The sequence below is a fragment of the Rhinolophus sinicus genome, chromosome 8 (genome assembly GCF_057876585.1).
Source record: "Rhinolophus sinicus isolate RSI-liver-muscle chromosome 8, RSI-T2T, whole genome shotgun sequence".
In the NCBI taxonomy this organism is placed as follows: domain Eukaryota; kingdom Metazoa; phylum Chordata; class Mammalia; order Chiroptera; family Rhinolophidae; genus Rhinolophus; species Rhinolophus sinicus.
In genome coordinates, this window is record NC_142508.1 from 65,933,811 (window position 1) to 65,949,184 (window position 15,374).

Consider the following 15,374-nt stretch of genomic DNA (forward strand, 5'->3'; position numbering starts at 1 on the left):
TCCCCAGTCTGAGTGGCCAGGCCAGAACTTCCCATGCTCAGCACTGGCTAATGTGGTCTTGGTGGGAACATGTCCCTGGAGCCCTCCCTGCCTGGAATGAGAGGGAACGTGTGCATGTTCGCTGATAAAGGTGTGCTTGTCTCCCCACAGCCCACATCCAGACAGAGAAGCCCATCTAGGCACAGGTGCCTACTGGGACTTTCACGTATATCATTTCATGAAGGAGTATCCCCATTCAGCAATGGCATATGGGGAACAGAAACACTTGCCCAAGGTAACGTGGGTAGAAGTGGCTGAGTGGGGACTGGTATATAAGTCTGCCAGTCTCCAGAGCCTGTAGGCAGCCTGGGGCAAGGCTGGGATCCATACGTTCCTTCATTAGCTCAATTAGTTAATTCCACTAGGAACCCTCACAACTTGGTTAGAATCCTGATTGCAATTTTTCAACCGTAGGAAGAGGTTTGAAGGCTGCTCCTCAGCTTGTGTGACCTCTGTGACTAACCCACATGTCCCCCAAGGCAATTTTAACTGCTCACAGCTGCTGCTGCTCTCCACTCCCACCCTTCAACATACTCTAAGGCATGTGGGGGGCATAGTTTCCTTAGAGCAGGTGAAGGTCCTGAGGCCTGAAGAAGAATCCAGAATTTCCTGGCTCTGCTGTTTATTGGCTGTGTGACACTCAGCAAGCCACTCAACCTCTCTGTGCCCCAGTGTGTGACATGGGGATGATGTCCCCTTCAGAATGGAGTGGGTGAAGGTATGTGCTTAGAGCAGTGCCAGGCATGTAGTGAGAACTTAACACGTGTGAGATCCCTCAATATCCCTATACTGCACTGCTCCAGGTTGGGGTGCCTGAGGAGCCTGAATGACTCTGAGGCAGGCATTCAGCTTGTGACAAGGCTGGGGGCAGCTGAGGGGTCCTGACTCAGCCTCCAGCCTGAGAGAAACTAAGCAGATACATAGTGGGAAGGACTCGGGGCAGACCATGGGAAACTGAGGGCAAGGAGAGATGAGAGACCTTGTGACCCTTCTCACCCTCACTCCTCGTCCTGGGCTTCCAGGCCCCAGAAGCTTCTTTTGGCTCTGCTTGGCTGCCCTCACTGGGGGAAGGGCCCCTGGTCAGCTCTGCAATTCCCTCAAGGTCACCTGAGCTGGCTCAATCTTTTCTTTCCTTCTCAGAGGCACCAGCCAGTCCATTGTTTCAGCCCTGTCCGTGTCCAGGGGCTAATGTGAACACAGGGAGCCTCAGGAGAACTCACGGCCACTTTCCTCCCGCCCCCAGTCCACTGGTGGGTGGTCTAGAGGCCTGAAGGCCCAGTTCAGGTCGTGCACTGCTTATCTGTGCTTCATGTGCAACCCCCAGCTCTGTGTCTTAGTTCCACAACCCAGCAGGGAGCTGCTGAGGCCCGACAAGGGCCAGCCGGGTCCCGGGGCGCTGAATGCTGCCCTGGAGGCACTCCCAGTCTGATGGAAGAGACAGACAATGAAAATCTGGTGTCCTCTCTGCATTGATAGAGGCGGCACATGTGTGGGGTGAGGGCTTGGTATTTTCACGAGAACCCTGAATAAGCCTGGGAACCCAGGGAAGGTTTCCTGGAGAAGGGACTATCTGAGCTGAGTAGTGATGCCTGAGCAGGTGTTTACCAGACAGAGGAAGGGGTGGGAAAGGCATTCCAGACAAAAGGAACAGAGTGGGCCAAGGTGGAGCTACAGACGCTGGTGCATGGAGGAGAAGTGGGATCGAGTCTGGCCGGAGCCACAGAAAAAGTACAGTCATCCTTCTGTATCCACAGAGTATTGGTTCCAGGACCCCCACAGATACCAAAATCTGCGGCTGCTCAAGTCCTTTATAGAACATGGTGTAGTATTTGCATGTAACCTATGCACATCCTCCTGTATACTTTAAATCATCTCCACAATACTTAATAAATCTTATAAACATCTTATAACACCTAATCTTATAATACCTAAAACTTAAATCATCTTACAATACTTAATACAATGTAAGTGCTGTGTAAGTAGTTGTTATACTGTATTGTTTCAGGAATAATGGCAAGACAAAAAGTTTATACATGTTCAGTACAGACACAGCCATCATAGGCCTAACCAAATAGGACATGTCAGCAACAATGTAATCATTTCTTTTTGGAATATTTGCAATCCACAGTTGGTTGAATCTGCAGATGTGAAACTCGCAGACTGTAATGTCCAAGCCCAGAGGGCTAAGAAGTGCCCACTGGGCTGTGTAAGGTGAGAGGAGTGCCAGGCTGAAGCTCTCCCCACCGCCTGGTGCTGGCAGTCACGGATGCTGAGCAGCCCCCAGCTTTCCAGAGTCAATGAGTAACTTGGGGGGCTGGGCAGGGCTAGGCCTGCTGCTGTGGGCCCAGTGGTGTTTTCCACTCCTGAGCAAGCGTGGCCGGAACGCCTACCTGCTCAAGTGTGTGCCTTGCCCTCCTCCACCTGGCCTGGCCTGGCCAGTGCTCCTTGGAGAAAGAGCCCTCTCGCCTGGCAGCTGGACCAAGGGAGCCAGCTTCAGGCACCAGCAGGTGAGGGCCTAGGAGTTGGGAGTGGGGATGTGGGCAGGGCTGAGGTGGGGTTGGTGGTGGGGGAAGGAGAAACACGGCCCTGTGCTCCTGTCGTCCAGGGAAGATTGGACTGGTTGTTTGTGCTCTGTGTGCCCAGCTCTATGCTGAGTGCTGGAAAATGCTGAGATGAGGACAGGTCTTCTGCCCTGAGGGGACTCTGAGTCTGAAGGATGACAGCAGAAGGAAGAACAGTCCTGCAGACCCTGAACCAAGTGTCCTCTATGCCAGGAGGAATTTGCCTACGGTTAATCCTCTGTGACCTTGGTCAGGCCCTGTCCTTCAGGCCTTGCCTACAACATGAGGCAAACTGCAGGAAGAGACTTGCAGAATCGTCAGGGTCTTTCCAGCATCAAACTTTTGTGATTTTTCAGGGCTGCTGGGAAATTACCACTTTGGGATCCACTAGCTGGGCAGGCTAAAGTGGAAAGGAGACAAAAGTCTGGAGGTAAAACTCCCATGGAGATCCTTGTGGGGGCGTAAACCAAGAGGCAGCAGGGTGGCTGGGCCTGGCTGAGCAGCTGGAGGCTACTCTGCAAGCAATGGGGAGCCACAGGCCCTTCTAAGGGGAGGAAGAGGAGTCTGTCATGAGGTCACTCTGGCTATGTGTTTGGAATAAGCTGAGGCAGGGGACACGGGTAGGAATGGGTGGTGACAGTGTCCATGTGGGTGGGTTAGGGAGGAGCATCTCTGATAGTTGCTGGGACAGCATAGAAGGACAGGGCACAGGAGGAGGCCTGGTTGCCTGCCCCATAGTGACCAGGTAGGAGGAGGTGTAGCTGAAGAAGGAGGAACAGTTACATGCCATGGGGATTGGGGAAGCCAAGGCCTGGGGCTGAGTGGGGATGAAAGAAGGAATACTTTCTAGGGGGAAGGTGATGGGAGGGACCCCCTGCCCAGCAATCTGGGCTGGATTCTTACTGCCTTGGCCCTCAGGTGTGTCCCGACCATGGTCCCTGCCTGGCTGTGGCTGCTTTGCCTCTCTGTCCCCCAGGTAAGCTGGGCCCTGCTCCCCTCCTTCAGATCCTGACTTTGAGTGTTGGTGCTCTTGCCCCCCACTCCACCTGGACTAGTTACACTGACCATGGATGGTAGTAGTTGGGGGAGGGGTCAGAGCTGGCTATAGGCCTGTTGTGGCATCATGAAGTCAAAGGCCAGAGGGTGGATGGGCTATGGCATGGCCAGGCACAGGGAAGGGGCAGAAGTTCCCCTCTGTGCCAGGTCCCCAGCACCCATGTCAGGGACATAGGGCCTGGGGACAAGGTGAGCATCTTCCCGCAGGCTCTCCCTGAGGCCCAGCTTGCAGAACTATACGTAGAAGTCCCGGAAAACTATGGTGGAAATTTTCCTTTGTACCTGACCAAGGTGAGCCTGAGCGCTGGGGTGGGTTATCCTCCCCCCGAGTCATTTTTACCCCACCTTCAGTACTCCTTTCTCTTTTCGCTCTGGCTCACTTTTAAACACTGCTATCCAGAAAATATGTGATATAGTATGTATGACTAGCAAGATTTTAATCCCCGAAAAAAGTAGAGCTTTAAGTTAAAGAACGAAAATTTGGGGGAGGGGTTTCAAGCTTTAGAAAGAATGGCAGGGAGTATTAGGGAGCGTCAGGTACAGGGGAAAGAGCTCTGGCTTTGAACCTCAGTCCTGTTACTGGCTGTGTGACCTCAGGTAACTGCTAGCTCTCTCTGAGTCAGTTTTCCCATATATAAAACGGGACCATTGGGTGCTGGGGCCATCCCCCAGGCCTGCCCCCCCCTTTACTTTTGTTCTCCCCTACCAGCTGCTGCTGCCCCGTGAGGAAGCTGAAGGCCAGATTGTGCTGTCAGGAAACTCAGGCATAGCAACTGAGGGCCTCTTTGCTGTGGATCCAGAGTCTGGCTTCCTGCTGGTGACAAGGGCCCTGGACCGAGAGGAACAGGCAGAATACAGGCTACAGGTAGGGCTGGGCAAGGAGTAGGGGACAGCAGTGAAGGTGGAGCAGGGCACTGACTACCCTTCCCTGCAGGTCACCCTGGAGAATGAGGAAGGACGCGTCTTGTGGGGCCCACAGCTTGTGCTTGTGCATGTGAAGGATGAGAATGACCAGGTGCCCCATTTCTCCCAGGCCATCTACAGAGTTCATCTGAGCCAGGGTACCAGGCCTGGTGAGTCCCCAGGGCAGCCGGCTCACTGCAAGGTCAGGTGGGCACTGACAAGAGAGCAGAGAGTAAAAAGATTGCCAGAGAGTTGGCATAGGGACAAGGCAGCTAGGGGGCCAAGCTGCCCCTCCCATTTTTGTCCCATTCTGTATTTCACTGAGGGTGTTCAGGTGAATCCATCCTTTTTGGGCCTCAGTTTGCTCATCTGTGAAGTGGGATGAAATGCCATGGCTCACCTCGAGTCCTGATATGATGATGGATATGGAAGGAAGGACCAGGGAGCAATAGGGAGGCATGGGAGACACTCCCACCCTCCCCAACCCTTAGGTTTGCCCTCTCCATACACACCAGGCATTCCCTTCCTCTTCCTTGAGGCTTCAGATGGGGATGAGCCAGGCACAGCCAACTCGGATCTCCGATTCCACATCCTGAACCAGGCCCCAGCCCAGCCTTCCCCAGACATGTTCCAGCTGGAGCCTCAGCTGGGGGCTCTGGCCCTCAGCCCTAAGGGTAAGCCTGAGCTGGGAGTGATGGGGAGGGAGGGTCAGGGGAAGCTGAGGAAGGAAGGTGGTAATAGAAGGACGGGTTGGAGCTTGAGAGATAAAGATGAGGAAAGAGCATTCTAGATGGAGAGAATAATAAGGCAAAAAGCCATGCTTGAACAACACTTGGAGGCAAGACCCTGCATGGAGAGTTAAGAAATGGTGTGGATGGAGTATCTCAGCTCTACATTCTGGAGACTCAGGTCTAAGGTACAAGGATAGGAGAGACCTGAGGGAGGTTAGCCTAGGATGTTGCTGGGAGACCTTTGGACTGACAGCAAGAGAGACCTGGACGTGGGAGTTCAGACCAGAGGCACGGGCTGGGAGGAAAACTAATCATACCCCCAGACCCCAGCTAGCTACCCACTCACTTATCTACCACCCAACTATATATGCAGTCCATTTACCCAAACATCCACCCAAGCTAACCCATCCACACACCCAAATCCCCATTCATCTACTGCTCCCTAAACCCCCATCCACCTACCTGATCAGTCATCCATTCATCCACCAGTCATCTGCTCATCTACCCATCCACCCATGTGCTTCTACCCCACCCCACCACATCCTGGTAATTCACCCATCCAGTCCATTAGTCATTCGTTGTGTGGATAGGTATGCAAATGACTTTGGAGACTATCAGGTCCCGCTTGGCTGCTCACAGTAGAGATAAAAGTCCTTCTCATCCCTTGGCCAAAAGCATATCCTGAACACCTGCCATATGCTTGGCTTTGTGCTTGGTACCTTGCTGAGAAGGGTGCCCTGAACATGGCCTTTAGCTCAGCTGACCACCCTGTCCCTTCTAGGGAGCACCAGCCTAGACCAGGCCCTGGAGGGACCCTACCAGCTGTTGGTACAGGTCAAAGATATGGGCGACCAGGCGTCGGGCCACCAGGCTACAGCCATCATAGATGTCTCTGTAGTAGAGAGCACGTGGCTGCCCCTAGATCCTGTCCACCTGGCAGAGAACCTCAAAGTTTCGTACCCACACCAGGTTGCGCAGGTGAGTAAGTGGCTGTCAGCGGCGAAAATAGCCCCCTGGATGGTATAGCTGGGCCTGAGTCTCATGGAGATTTTGGGGGGTGGGTCCAAGGGCCCAGCTTGACTTCTCTGCCTCCCCTACCTGTGCTTCTCCCTCCACTGTCCCTATCAGTTCTCATCATGCATTGGGGCATTCAAGGTCCTGGGACCAGGCTCACAGCCCTTCACCTGTTATCTTCTGACAGGTGTGGCTCTGTGTTCTGACCTCCTGACCTTGCCCCAGGCTTCCTCAGGAGGAACAGCTGCCACCTCCCTGCTGCCATGGGGATTGTCACCCAGAACAGGAATGTTTCAGGCCTCTTCTAGGAATGCCCTGGGGTCAGGCCCAGCCAAGAGGGCAGAGAATTAAACAACCTGGTCATTCAGGCACTTTGGGCAGGGTCCAGGCTTGGACCAGGGCAAGGCCACCATGGAACTGCCACAACCACAAGTGCCCCAAACAGAAGGACCCTCCCTGGACTCCAGGGAGGACAGCAACTTGCCTGGGGTCACACAGTAATCGGGGCCCAGTCTTCCCACCTGGGAACAGTTGGGCAATAAGGGCTGACACAGGCTGTCCTTGCCTCTTGTCCTGGGCTGCTCTCATTCTGTGTCCCTTTCCTAGGTACACTGGAGTGGGGGGAATGTCCATTATCACCTGGAGAGCCAGCCCCCTGGACCCTTTGATGTGGATGCAGAAGGGAAACTCTACGTGACCAGGGAGCTGGACCGAGAAGCTCAGGCTGAGGTGAGGTGAGGGGGAAGCCAGGAGGGCTGACTAAGGGGTGCTTGGTCACTGACTGGTTAGCTTCTGGGGGTATCACATTCACCTCAGGCACGGAGGCAGTGCAAGAGTGCCCAGAAGAGCTGGAGCTGGCCACCAGAAGGGAACCCAGACCCAGGCCAGGCTGAAGCTGCCCTTGGCCTTCATCTGACGCCCCCCCCCCCCCCCACTGCCTACTACAGTACCTGCTCCAGGTGCGGGCTCAGAACACCCGCGGTGAGGACTACACAGAAGCTCTGCAGCTGCAGGTGGTTGTGATGGACGAGAATGATAACGTGCCTGTTTGCCCCTCACCTGGTGCCTCAATCAGCATCCCTGAGCTCAGCTCCCCAGGTGGGCTACGGTTCTTGTCAGGAGCTGGGGGAAGGGTGAAGTCCCTATGAACCATCCGTCTTGCTCTTCTTTGAGATGGGGCCAGCCTCAATGTCCTCCCACAACACACACACACACACACACACACACACACACACACACACTCACGCGCACACACACACGCTCATGCACTCAGATTTAGTCCAGTACAAAAGAGGAGTGGGTGAAGTAAGGCCTCCAGACTGGGCCCTGGTCCCACTCAGGTGGGTGCTGTCTTTGCAGGCACGGAGGTGACTAGGCTGCTAGCAGAGGACCTGGATGCCCCTGACTCCCCCAATTCTCACGTTGTGTATCGGCTGCTGAGCCCTGAACCTGAGGAGGGGACAGAAGGGAGTTCCTTTGAGCTAGACTCCACCTCAGGCAGTGTGACACTGGGACCTCGTCCACTCCATGCTGGCCAGAACTTCCTGATTCAGGTGTTGGCCGTCGACCTAGGAGGAGCAGAGGGCGGTAAGTGCCCTGACGGTGACCCTGATGGCGACCCAGTCTCCTAGCCCCCTTTGTTCCTATCTTGGCCTCCCCAACATGCCCTCCCCTGCCTCAGGCCTCAGCAGCACCTGTGAGGTTGCTGTCACAGTCACGGACATCAATGACCATGCTCCCGAGTTCATCACTTCCCAGGTAAGCAGCAGGGGAGGAGGCCTTGGGAAGGCGCTGATGGGGGACTCACGGCCCCTCCAAATGTCTCCAGATTGAGCCCATAAGCCTCCCTGAAGACACAAAGCCTGGGACTCTGGTGGCCACACTCATGGCCACTGATGCCGACCTTGAGCCTGCTTTTCGCCTCATGGACTTTGCCATTGAGGCAGGGAATATGGACGGGACCTTTGGCCTGGATTGGGAGCCAGATTCTGGTCATGCCCAACTGCGACTCCTCAGGGTAAGGGGCTGGGGGTAGGAGAGGGGCACACATGTGCACTCATGCATGCACAAGTATGCTGCACCCCGGCCCACACAGTGACCCAGGCCCCACTGTTCTAGAACCTCAGCTATGAGGCAGCTCCAAGTCACAAGCTGGTGGTGGTGGTGCGGAGTGTGGCAGAACTGGTGGGGCCAAGCCCGGGCCCTGGAGCCACAGCCACAGTGACTCTGCTGGTGGAGAGGGTGGTGCCACCCCTCAAGTTGGACCAAGAGAGCTACGAAGCCAGTGTCCCAGTCAGCACCCCAGCCGGCTCCCTCCTACTGACGATTCAGCCCTCAGACCCCATGAGCAGTCCCCTCAGGTGAGCCAGAAACCCAGCCCCTTCCCTGAGCTGGACCTCCCCTGCTCCCCAGGGATGACCCCAGGGCCCTAGAGGTGGCTTGGAATATTCCTCAGACCGTGGCTAATGCCAAGATTGTGACTCCTGGGGCTGGGGGGTGGGGGTGGGCTTGGGCATGGGCAGTGTGGGATCAGGGCTGGGTGAACTGGACAGGACATGGAGAGGGGTGTTTGGACCCCGTGAGACCTCAGACGGTGCCTCTTTGTGCTGCCTGGACGGGGCCCTCCTCCAGCCCATCCCCTCATCCAGACAAGGCTGTCCTAGGTTCTGGCCCCATCCTGGCCCTTTGTTGGGGTGACCTGGGACTAGTGGAGTTGAGTCAGGTCCCCCAGGCTCTGAGGGTCCCTTCCCCACCCACAGTACCCTTTCAAGCCCTGACCTCCTACGAGTCCCTGAAGCTGGGGAGAGAGACTAGGTGTGGGGGGCACTGCTGCCACCCCCAAGTCACAGAGAGGCTGTGGAACTTGAGCAGGTCACACGGCCTTGGAGGTCTCTGGGAAAGACCCCATATATGGTCCCAGTGCCTCCTCACTACCCCCATCTTCTCTGGGCCTCAGGTTTTCCCTGGTCAATGACTCAGAAGGCTGGCTCTGCATCAAAGAGGTCTCCGGGGAGGTGCACACGGCCCGGCCTCTGCAGGGAGCCCGGCCTGGGGACCGGTACACAGTGCTCGTGGAGGCCCAGGATGCAGGTATGGCCAGGCGGCGGTGGGGGCCTCTGGAATTAATACACTCCTCAGACAGACAGATGGATAGGCAGGACCAAGCTGCCTCCCTGGGGCCCCTGCTGGCATCTACTTTGCCTCAGGCAGGAGGGAGGAATGAGGGGCTGGGTCCAGGGTCCCTCTCTAAGACCTGGCTAAGACGTTCGTCTGGCCTCTGCCTTCCCTCTCGGATCACCCTCCCGAGCCGGACACTTGCAATCTCAGAGGACCCTTTCACCCCAGAGGGCCTCTCAAGGTGTCAGCTTCAGACACAGGCTGGGAGCAGAGGGTGTGGGACTGGGCAGATGGAAGGAGGGCCAGGGGCTGTCTCCTGGGACAGGTGAGCTAGGAGGTGGGCCTGAATGGGACACTGAGGCCAGATGTGGAGGACTCTGAATGCCACTTGGACAGGATAAAGAGCTGGCCCAGGGAGGCAGTTTTCAGCTCTGAGCTGGGCTGTTCTGTGCTGTAACACAGACCCAACAGGGATGAGCTCCTTTCCAGTCAAGACATCTCCACATTGTTGCGTCCTGGCACCAGTAGTGTGACTGATGGTGGTGGCGTGGTGAGGGCAAGCTTGGCATCCAGAAAGGCACAGAAAGGTCTGGCAGCGGTTTGGATAGTGAAGGGGATGAAGTGCATTGTGAGGACGAGACTGGCGTGGGGATTGATGATAGGGATGGAAAGGAGAGGTAGCGTGGGGGGAGGGGGGCTGGCAGGGGAATCTGCAAGGCGAGATGATGGGCTGTTGGGAAAAGGACCAGCCCAGGGACTCTGGACTCACGCCGGCCTCCACAAGGGCCCAGGCCAGCTCAGCAGTGCTTCCTCTGCAGGCGAGCCGACACTAAGCACCTCTGTGACACTCGTGATCCACTTCCTGAAGGCCTCTTCTGCCCTGGCCCCAACTCTGATCCCTGTGCCCAGTCGACACCTCTGCACACCCCGCCAGAACCATGGCGTGGTTGTCAGTGGACCCAGTGAGGACCCCGACCAGACCAATGGGGACAGTCCCTACAGCTTTGCCCTTGGTCCCAACCCTACGGTGCAGCGAGATTGGCGCCTCCATGCTCTCAATGGTGTGTGGTGGGGGAAGGCGGGGAGGCTGTGGCCCAGGCAGGGAGGGGTGGCACTTGGAAGTGAGATGCCCTTCTACTGCGAGGGTGGAGCTGGGCCTAAGGAGAGCAGCCCCCAAAGGGCCTGTCCAGGCTAGTGACTCTGGTCACATGGTTCCAACAGGTTCTCACGCCTACCTCACCCTGGCCCTGCATTGGGTGGAGCCACGTGAACACGTAATCCCTGTCGTTGTCAGCCGCAATGGCCAGATGTGGCAACTCCAGGTCCGAGGTGAGGCCAGGGCTCCTGAAGGAACCACTGGCTGCTGGTGGAGGGGCTGGGTACAAATGCATGCAGGCTCACACAGACAGTATAGCCTGTGCACACCTGCGGCCGGGCATACAGACTCACGTGCACCCAGGCACGTGCACAGAGGAGCATGCATCCCTTTCCCCACATGAATGTACGCGTGCCAAAAAAGACACATACCAGCCAGCTGGGCCATGCTGGGGGCTCCAAGCGGCTGGGGAGCCCTTCCCCTCCGCCCTTACCTTCCCCCCGTGCTTGCCCCCAGTGATCGTGTGCCGCTGCAACATGGAGAGGCAGTGTATGCGCAAGGTGGGCCGCATGAAGGGCATGCCCACGAAGCTGTCGGCGGTGGGCATCCTCGTGGGCACGCTGACAGCAATCGGTAACAGAGGCTGGGCTCCTGTACGGGGGAGGGCAATGGATGGCCAAAGCCACAGCCTCCACATAAACAGTGGCCCTGTCCCCATCGTGCCCCCTGGGCTGGAGAAGGAACCTCTGCCAACTCTCCTAGTCATTATACTTTTCCTCCTGTTGTCACACTCATCATCATCACCATTAGTAACAGCATTTACTGTTACATTATTACCCAGTGACTGTGTGTCAGGCTCAATGCCAAGCATAGGATTATTGCATTGAATCATCCCTACAACCTTGTAGAATCCTGGCATCTCCCCATCTTCCAGATGAAGTCTCTGATGGTCAGAGAGGTTATGTGACTGGTCTAAGGTTACACAGCCAGGGTGTGGCAGAACCCAGGTCTTGCTAACCTAAGTCCAAGCCTCCCTCTCCATCGTCTTTTTTCCTTCAGCCCTTCCACCCCAAATGTTTTCTTGGCTAGTTCTAGCACAATGCTACCATGTGGCTTTCTCTCAGAGGTCCGTGGGAACAACTCACAGGCTCCCCGGTGACCCCCACCCAAACTGTTTCCCAGAAAAGGGGACCTGGGAGGTGGTGTGTTCTGGGGCAGCCTCAGGGGGGCAGGGCCTGGTGCCAGCCAAGCAGGCCAAAAAGTCAGGCTTCTTCAGGCACTAGGGCCACAGCGTCATACCAGCCCAGCCTTGGGGATGCTGTCTGGGAAACTGCCTCCTTATTAAACCAATACCAATAATGGGGAGGCCCTAGTGATGGACACGTCCCACGGCTTCTTCTAAGGACTGATCCATCCCTTTCGGGCCCCTCAGGCATCTTCCTCATCCTCATATTCACCCACTTGACTCTGGCAAGGAAGAAGGACCTTGATCAGCCAGTGGACAGCGTGCCCCTGAAGGCAGCAGTTTGAACGGTCCAGGCAGCCCCAGCTGGGAGGTTGGCCTCTAGCTCCATCTGAATCCACTGGGAGAGGACCCAGCACACAGCAACATGGGGAGCAGGACAGAACAGAAGTCCCTTCACCTGCCCTGGGGTGGAGGCAACACCACCAGACATGTCTGCACACTGGCTTTATGGGCTGCCCGCAGGAGTGCTCCAAATGTTGGCATGTTTGTTCAATAATAAAACCTCGGAGAGCTGGGTATGGGCCCTCAGGGATGGCTGTGCCCATGGCCAAAGGTCCGTGTGTGTGCGCGTGCGTTCACTGTGTCCACCTGCCCCTTTATCCTTTCTTTATTTCCTGCTGCACAGAAAGGGCTTGGGGACTTGAAGGACAAGTGGGGGTCCCCAGTAGGAAAAGTCACGGGGGTATCATATGGGCTCTTGGTGAGATCTCGACGCTAGAGGAGGGTGGGTCATTTCCATGGGCATTCGGAGACCACTGGCTGTAGACCCTGGATGGGTCAAGTCTGTCCAGGTGATGGTTGAGGAGGTCGTCCTCGAGAGTGTCATTTCTGTGTTTTTCTGCATATCAGCTTTGCTATGAGAGGACACTTTGTAAGTCCATGTCCTGTGCTCATGTTCCTATACATGAGTCACCTGCACACGGGTGGGTAGAAGTCCCTCAGTCTCAGAAGGGGTTTGGGCAAGAATTGTGAAGGCCCCATGGGGCTGTAACAGGAGAGGTGAGGCTGGGGATGGGTTCTTCTGCCCCAGTGCTGGCCCCAAGGCACTTTTGGGTTTCACACACCGGCTGATGAGCACAAGGGGAGTCTGCAGCAAGTCAGAGAAGGGGGAATCACTCAGATGGATACCTGGGGTAGGATAGAAACCCCCATGGCTACCCCTGCCCCAGGTAACCCCATCCCCTGGCCCAAGATTGAGCCACTGCCCTGGTGCCCTGCTGAACCCTAGCCACACCTCCAGACTGACCGCTAATCCCTGACCCTTAACTGACCCCAGACACATGCTGATTCCCCACAACCCCATGCCAACAGTCTCTGGGGAGCCAAGGTGGGACTTGCTGTCCCAGGCACCCTGAGCTGATGATGGTAAATCACGGGGAAGGGAGAAAAACAACTTCAGTGGGGCCCAGGCCCTATTTTTAGGTGATAATCTCTCCACTCCTGGCAGATTCTGTGGGATGCGAGCCAAGAGAGATGGGGCGGGCATCCTGGTTGGCCTGGGGGAGCCTGTGAGTCTCAGCCAGTATCCCCAGCCTAGGGATGGACTCTGAGGCTGGTTCTAGCCGTTCTGGGCCCAGGACCCCACACTGGAGGCTCTGCCCACTATTGTGGTCCAAGCAGAGCTTCCTGCCCCTTTCCCAGGATCCTCCGCTAGGTCTGCACCCACTTATAAGTCTTCAGGGTACAAAGCTCTTTGAAGGCAGCATCTAATCTAATCTTCCCATCAACGTGCACTGTGGGATTACTGGCTTCATTTTCCAGTGGAGTATCCTGAAGATCAAGGAGGTTAAGTGTTGCAGCTGAGAGTCTTGGGAATAGGGCACAAGGTGGGACTGTCTGGCCAAGGTTTGTTACATCTCCAGATGTGTCCACCGCCTTCAACTGGTCTCTGCTCCATGAGAGCTCCCAGAAGGGCCTTAGAGATCACCCAGGCCAGTTCCTTCTTTAGGAGAATGAATCACAAAGAGGTGGAGGAATCTCCCCAATTCATCCAGCCAGTAGAATGCAGCACCTGAGCTGGAACCTCAGAATTATTTGCTTTTTGGGTCCTTGTTCTGGATGGATAGACAGGTGGAAAGGTGGGTAGGTGTATGAATGAATGGATGGTTGGGTTGGTACATGGATGGATGGGTAGATGGGTGGATGGATGGATGGATCAGTGGGTGGGTAAATGGATGGATGGATGCGTTAGTGAGCAGGTGAGTGGGGCACCAAAAAAGGAAAAAATGGATGACAGGATACCAGGGCAAATTAAAGCATCTGCCCCAGTTTAAGGCTTCTTTCTTGGGCCTCCAGGCCCCAGGGCCACTCTCTGATTGTGTCAATACTGGGATTGACCACAAGGTCCACAACCCCCAATGACACAGGCTCAGTTTCCCTGAGCATCTCATAAGCCACTCCTGTGATCCTCAGCTCATTTGTAGAGGAAAGTAAGGGTCGGAGTGGGGGTATGGCTTCTCCTAGGTCACAAAGGGAGAGAAACATGAAGCTAGCACTGGTTTATGGGCTTGGTGGTGGGTCAGCACACGCTTGTGGAGAGTCACACTAATGAGGTGGGCTTTCCTCGTCAAGCTGGCAAGGCCTAGACTCTGCTAGGGCATGGTGGGTGATAACTGGCGGCTCGGTGTGGGCAGAAGAACATGTGATGCATCCTTGCTGTGTGTTCTCAGGTGAATCACTTCACCTTTCTGAGCTTTGGTGTACTTGTTGATAAAATGGGCCTCACTAAAATGGAGATGTTGGGAGGACTACATGAGGTAATCCTCACAAAACACATTTAGCACGGCAGGAAGAGAATGTGAGGACCAGGCTTTTGGGAGGGAGTGGGCCCCAACTCCAGCCCCTACATGGCCCTGTTGGGTGACCCAGGGCAAGACACACCCCCTCCAGCATTGGCTCCTTGCCAGCTCCAAGGCGCTCTCTGGGTGATGTTGAGGAGTCTTGCAGAGTTCAGACTGGTCTGGAGCTGAAGGGAGTGACAGGGTTCGCCCCAGTGGAGAGCTCATGCTCCCCCACTCCCAGGCCCCTTCCAGAGGCGCAGAAGCAGATCAAAGGGACCCAGCACTGAGGATCGGGAGGCGGGCTTGGAAAGAATGTAAACATGAGGATATTTTTAAACTTTTTCCAGCCCTAGCGATTAGGGCTCTTGAATCTAGAGGCCCAGAGGTCAGTCCGGCCCTCACTCATGAAGAAAGAAAGAAAGAAAGGCTTGAGACCTCAGAGACCCCCATTCCACCCACACCCACCTCTACCCACCCTAGGACTCTAGCTTGGGCCTCAGGGCAGAAGTTCTTACTCCAATCTCAAGTCCAGACATCCTGCTTCTACAGGACCACAGGAAAGGGTCTCAGATGTGGGAGGAGCCAAAGGATTACGGGCGTGTGGGAGTCTACCTGATAGGTCTAATGTTGACAAACTGAGTTGGAGACCTCTTAGAGGGCCTGTCACTCCATCGTGTGTGTGTGTGTGTGTGTGTGTCTGTCTGTCTGTCTGTCTGTCTGTCTGTCTGTCGGTGTGTGTTAAAGTCTGGTCTGCCTGTTCCCTATGTCACCATGTGTAAGCATAGCAGGAACTCACCTCAACCCTTGCCTTCTTCCCCTTCCCTAGCATCC

At 55.7% G+C, this 15,374-nt stretch overlaps 1 protein-coding gene across 1 annotated transcript; it reads left to right on the plus strand.

Moving 5' to 3' along the window:
- The first annotated feature begins 2,390 nt into the window (after positions 1–2,390).
- Positions 2,391–12,319, plus strand: CDH16 (cadherin 16). Its single transcript, XM_074314772.2, has 19 exons — positions 2,391–2,546; positions 2,957–3,030; positions 3,519–3,576; positions 3,864–3,947; positions 4,366–4,521; positions 4,591–4,729; positions 5,075–5,233; positions 6,072–6,268; positions 6,911–7,033; positions 7,252–7,402; positions 7,664–7,891; positions 7,986–8,062; positions 8,133–8,321; positions 8,423–8,664; positions 9,261–9,394; positions 10,240–10,482; positions 10,643–10,750; positions 11,034–11,150; positions 11,950–12,319. The coding sequence occupies exons 3-19, from the start codon at positions 3,532–3,534 to the stop codon at positions 12,045–12,047; spliced, it is 2,490 nt and encodes an 829-aa protein (XP_074170873.1). The 5' UTR covers positions 2,391–2,546; positions 2,957–3,030; positions 3,519–3,531; the 3' UTR covers positions 12,048–12,319.
- Positions 12,320–15,374: the final 3,055 nt, after the last annotated feature.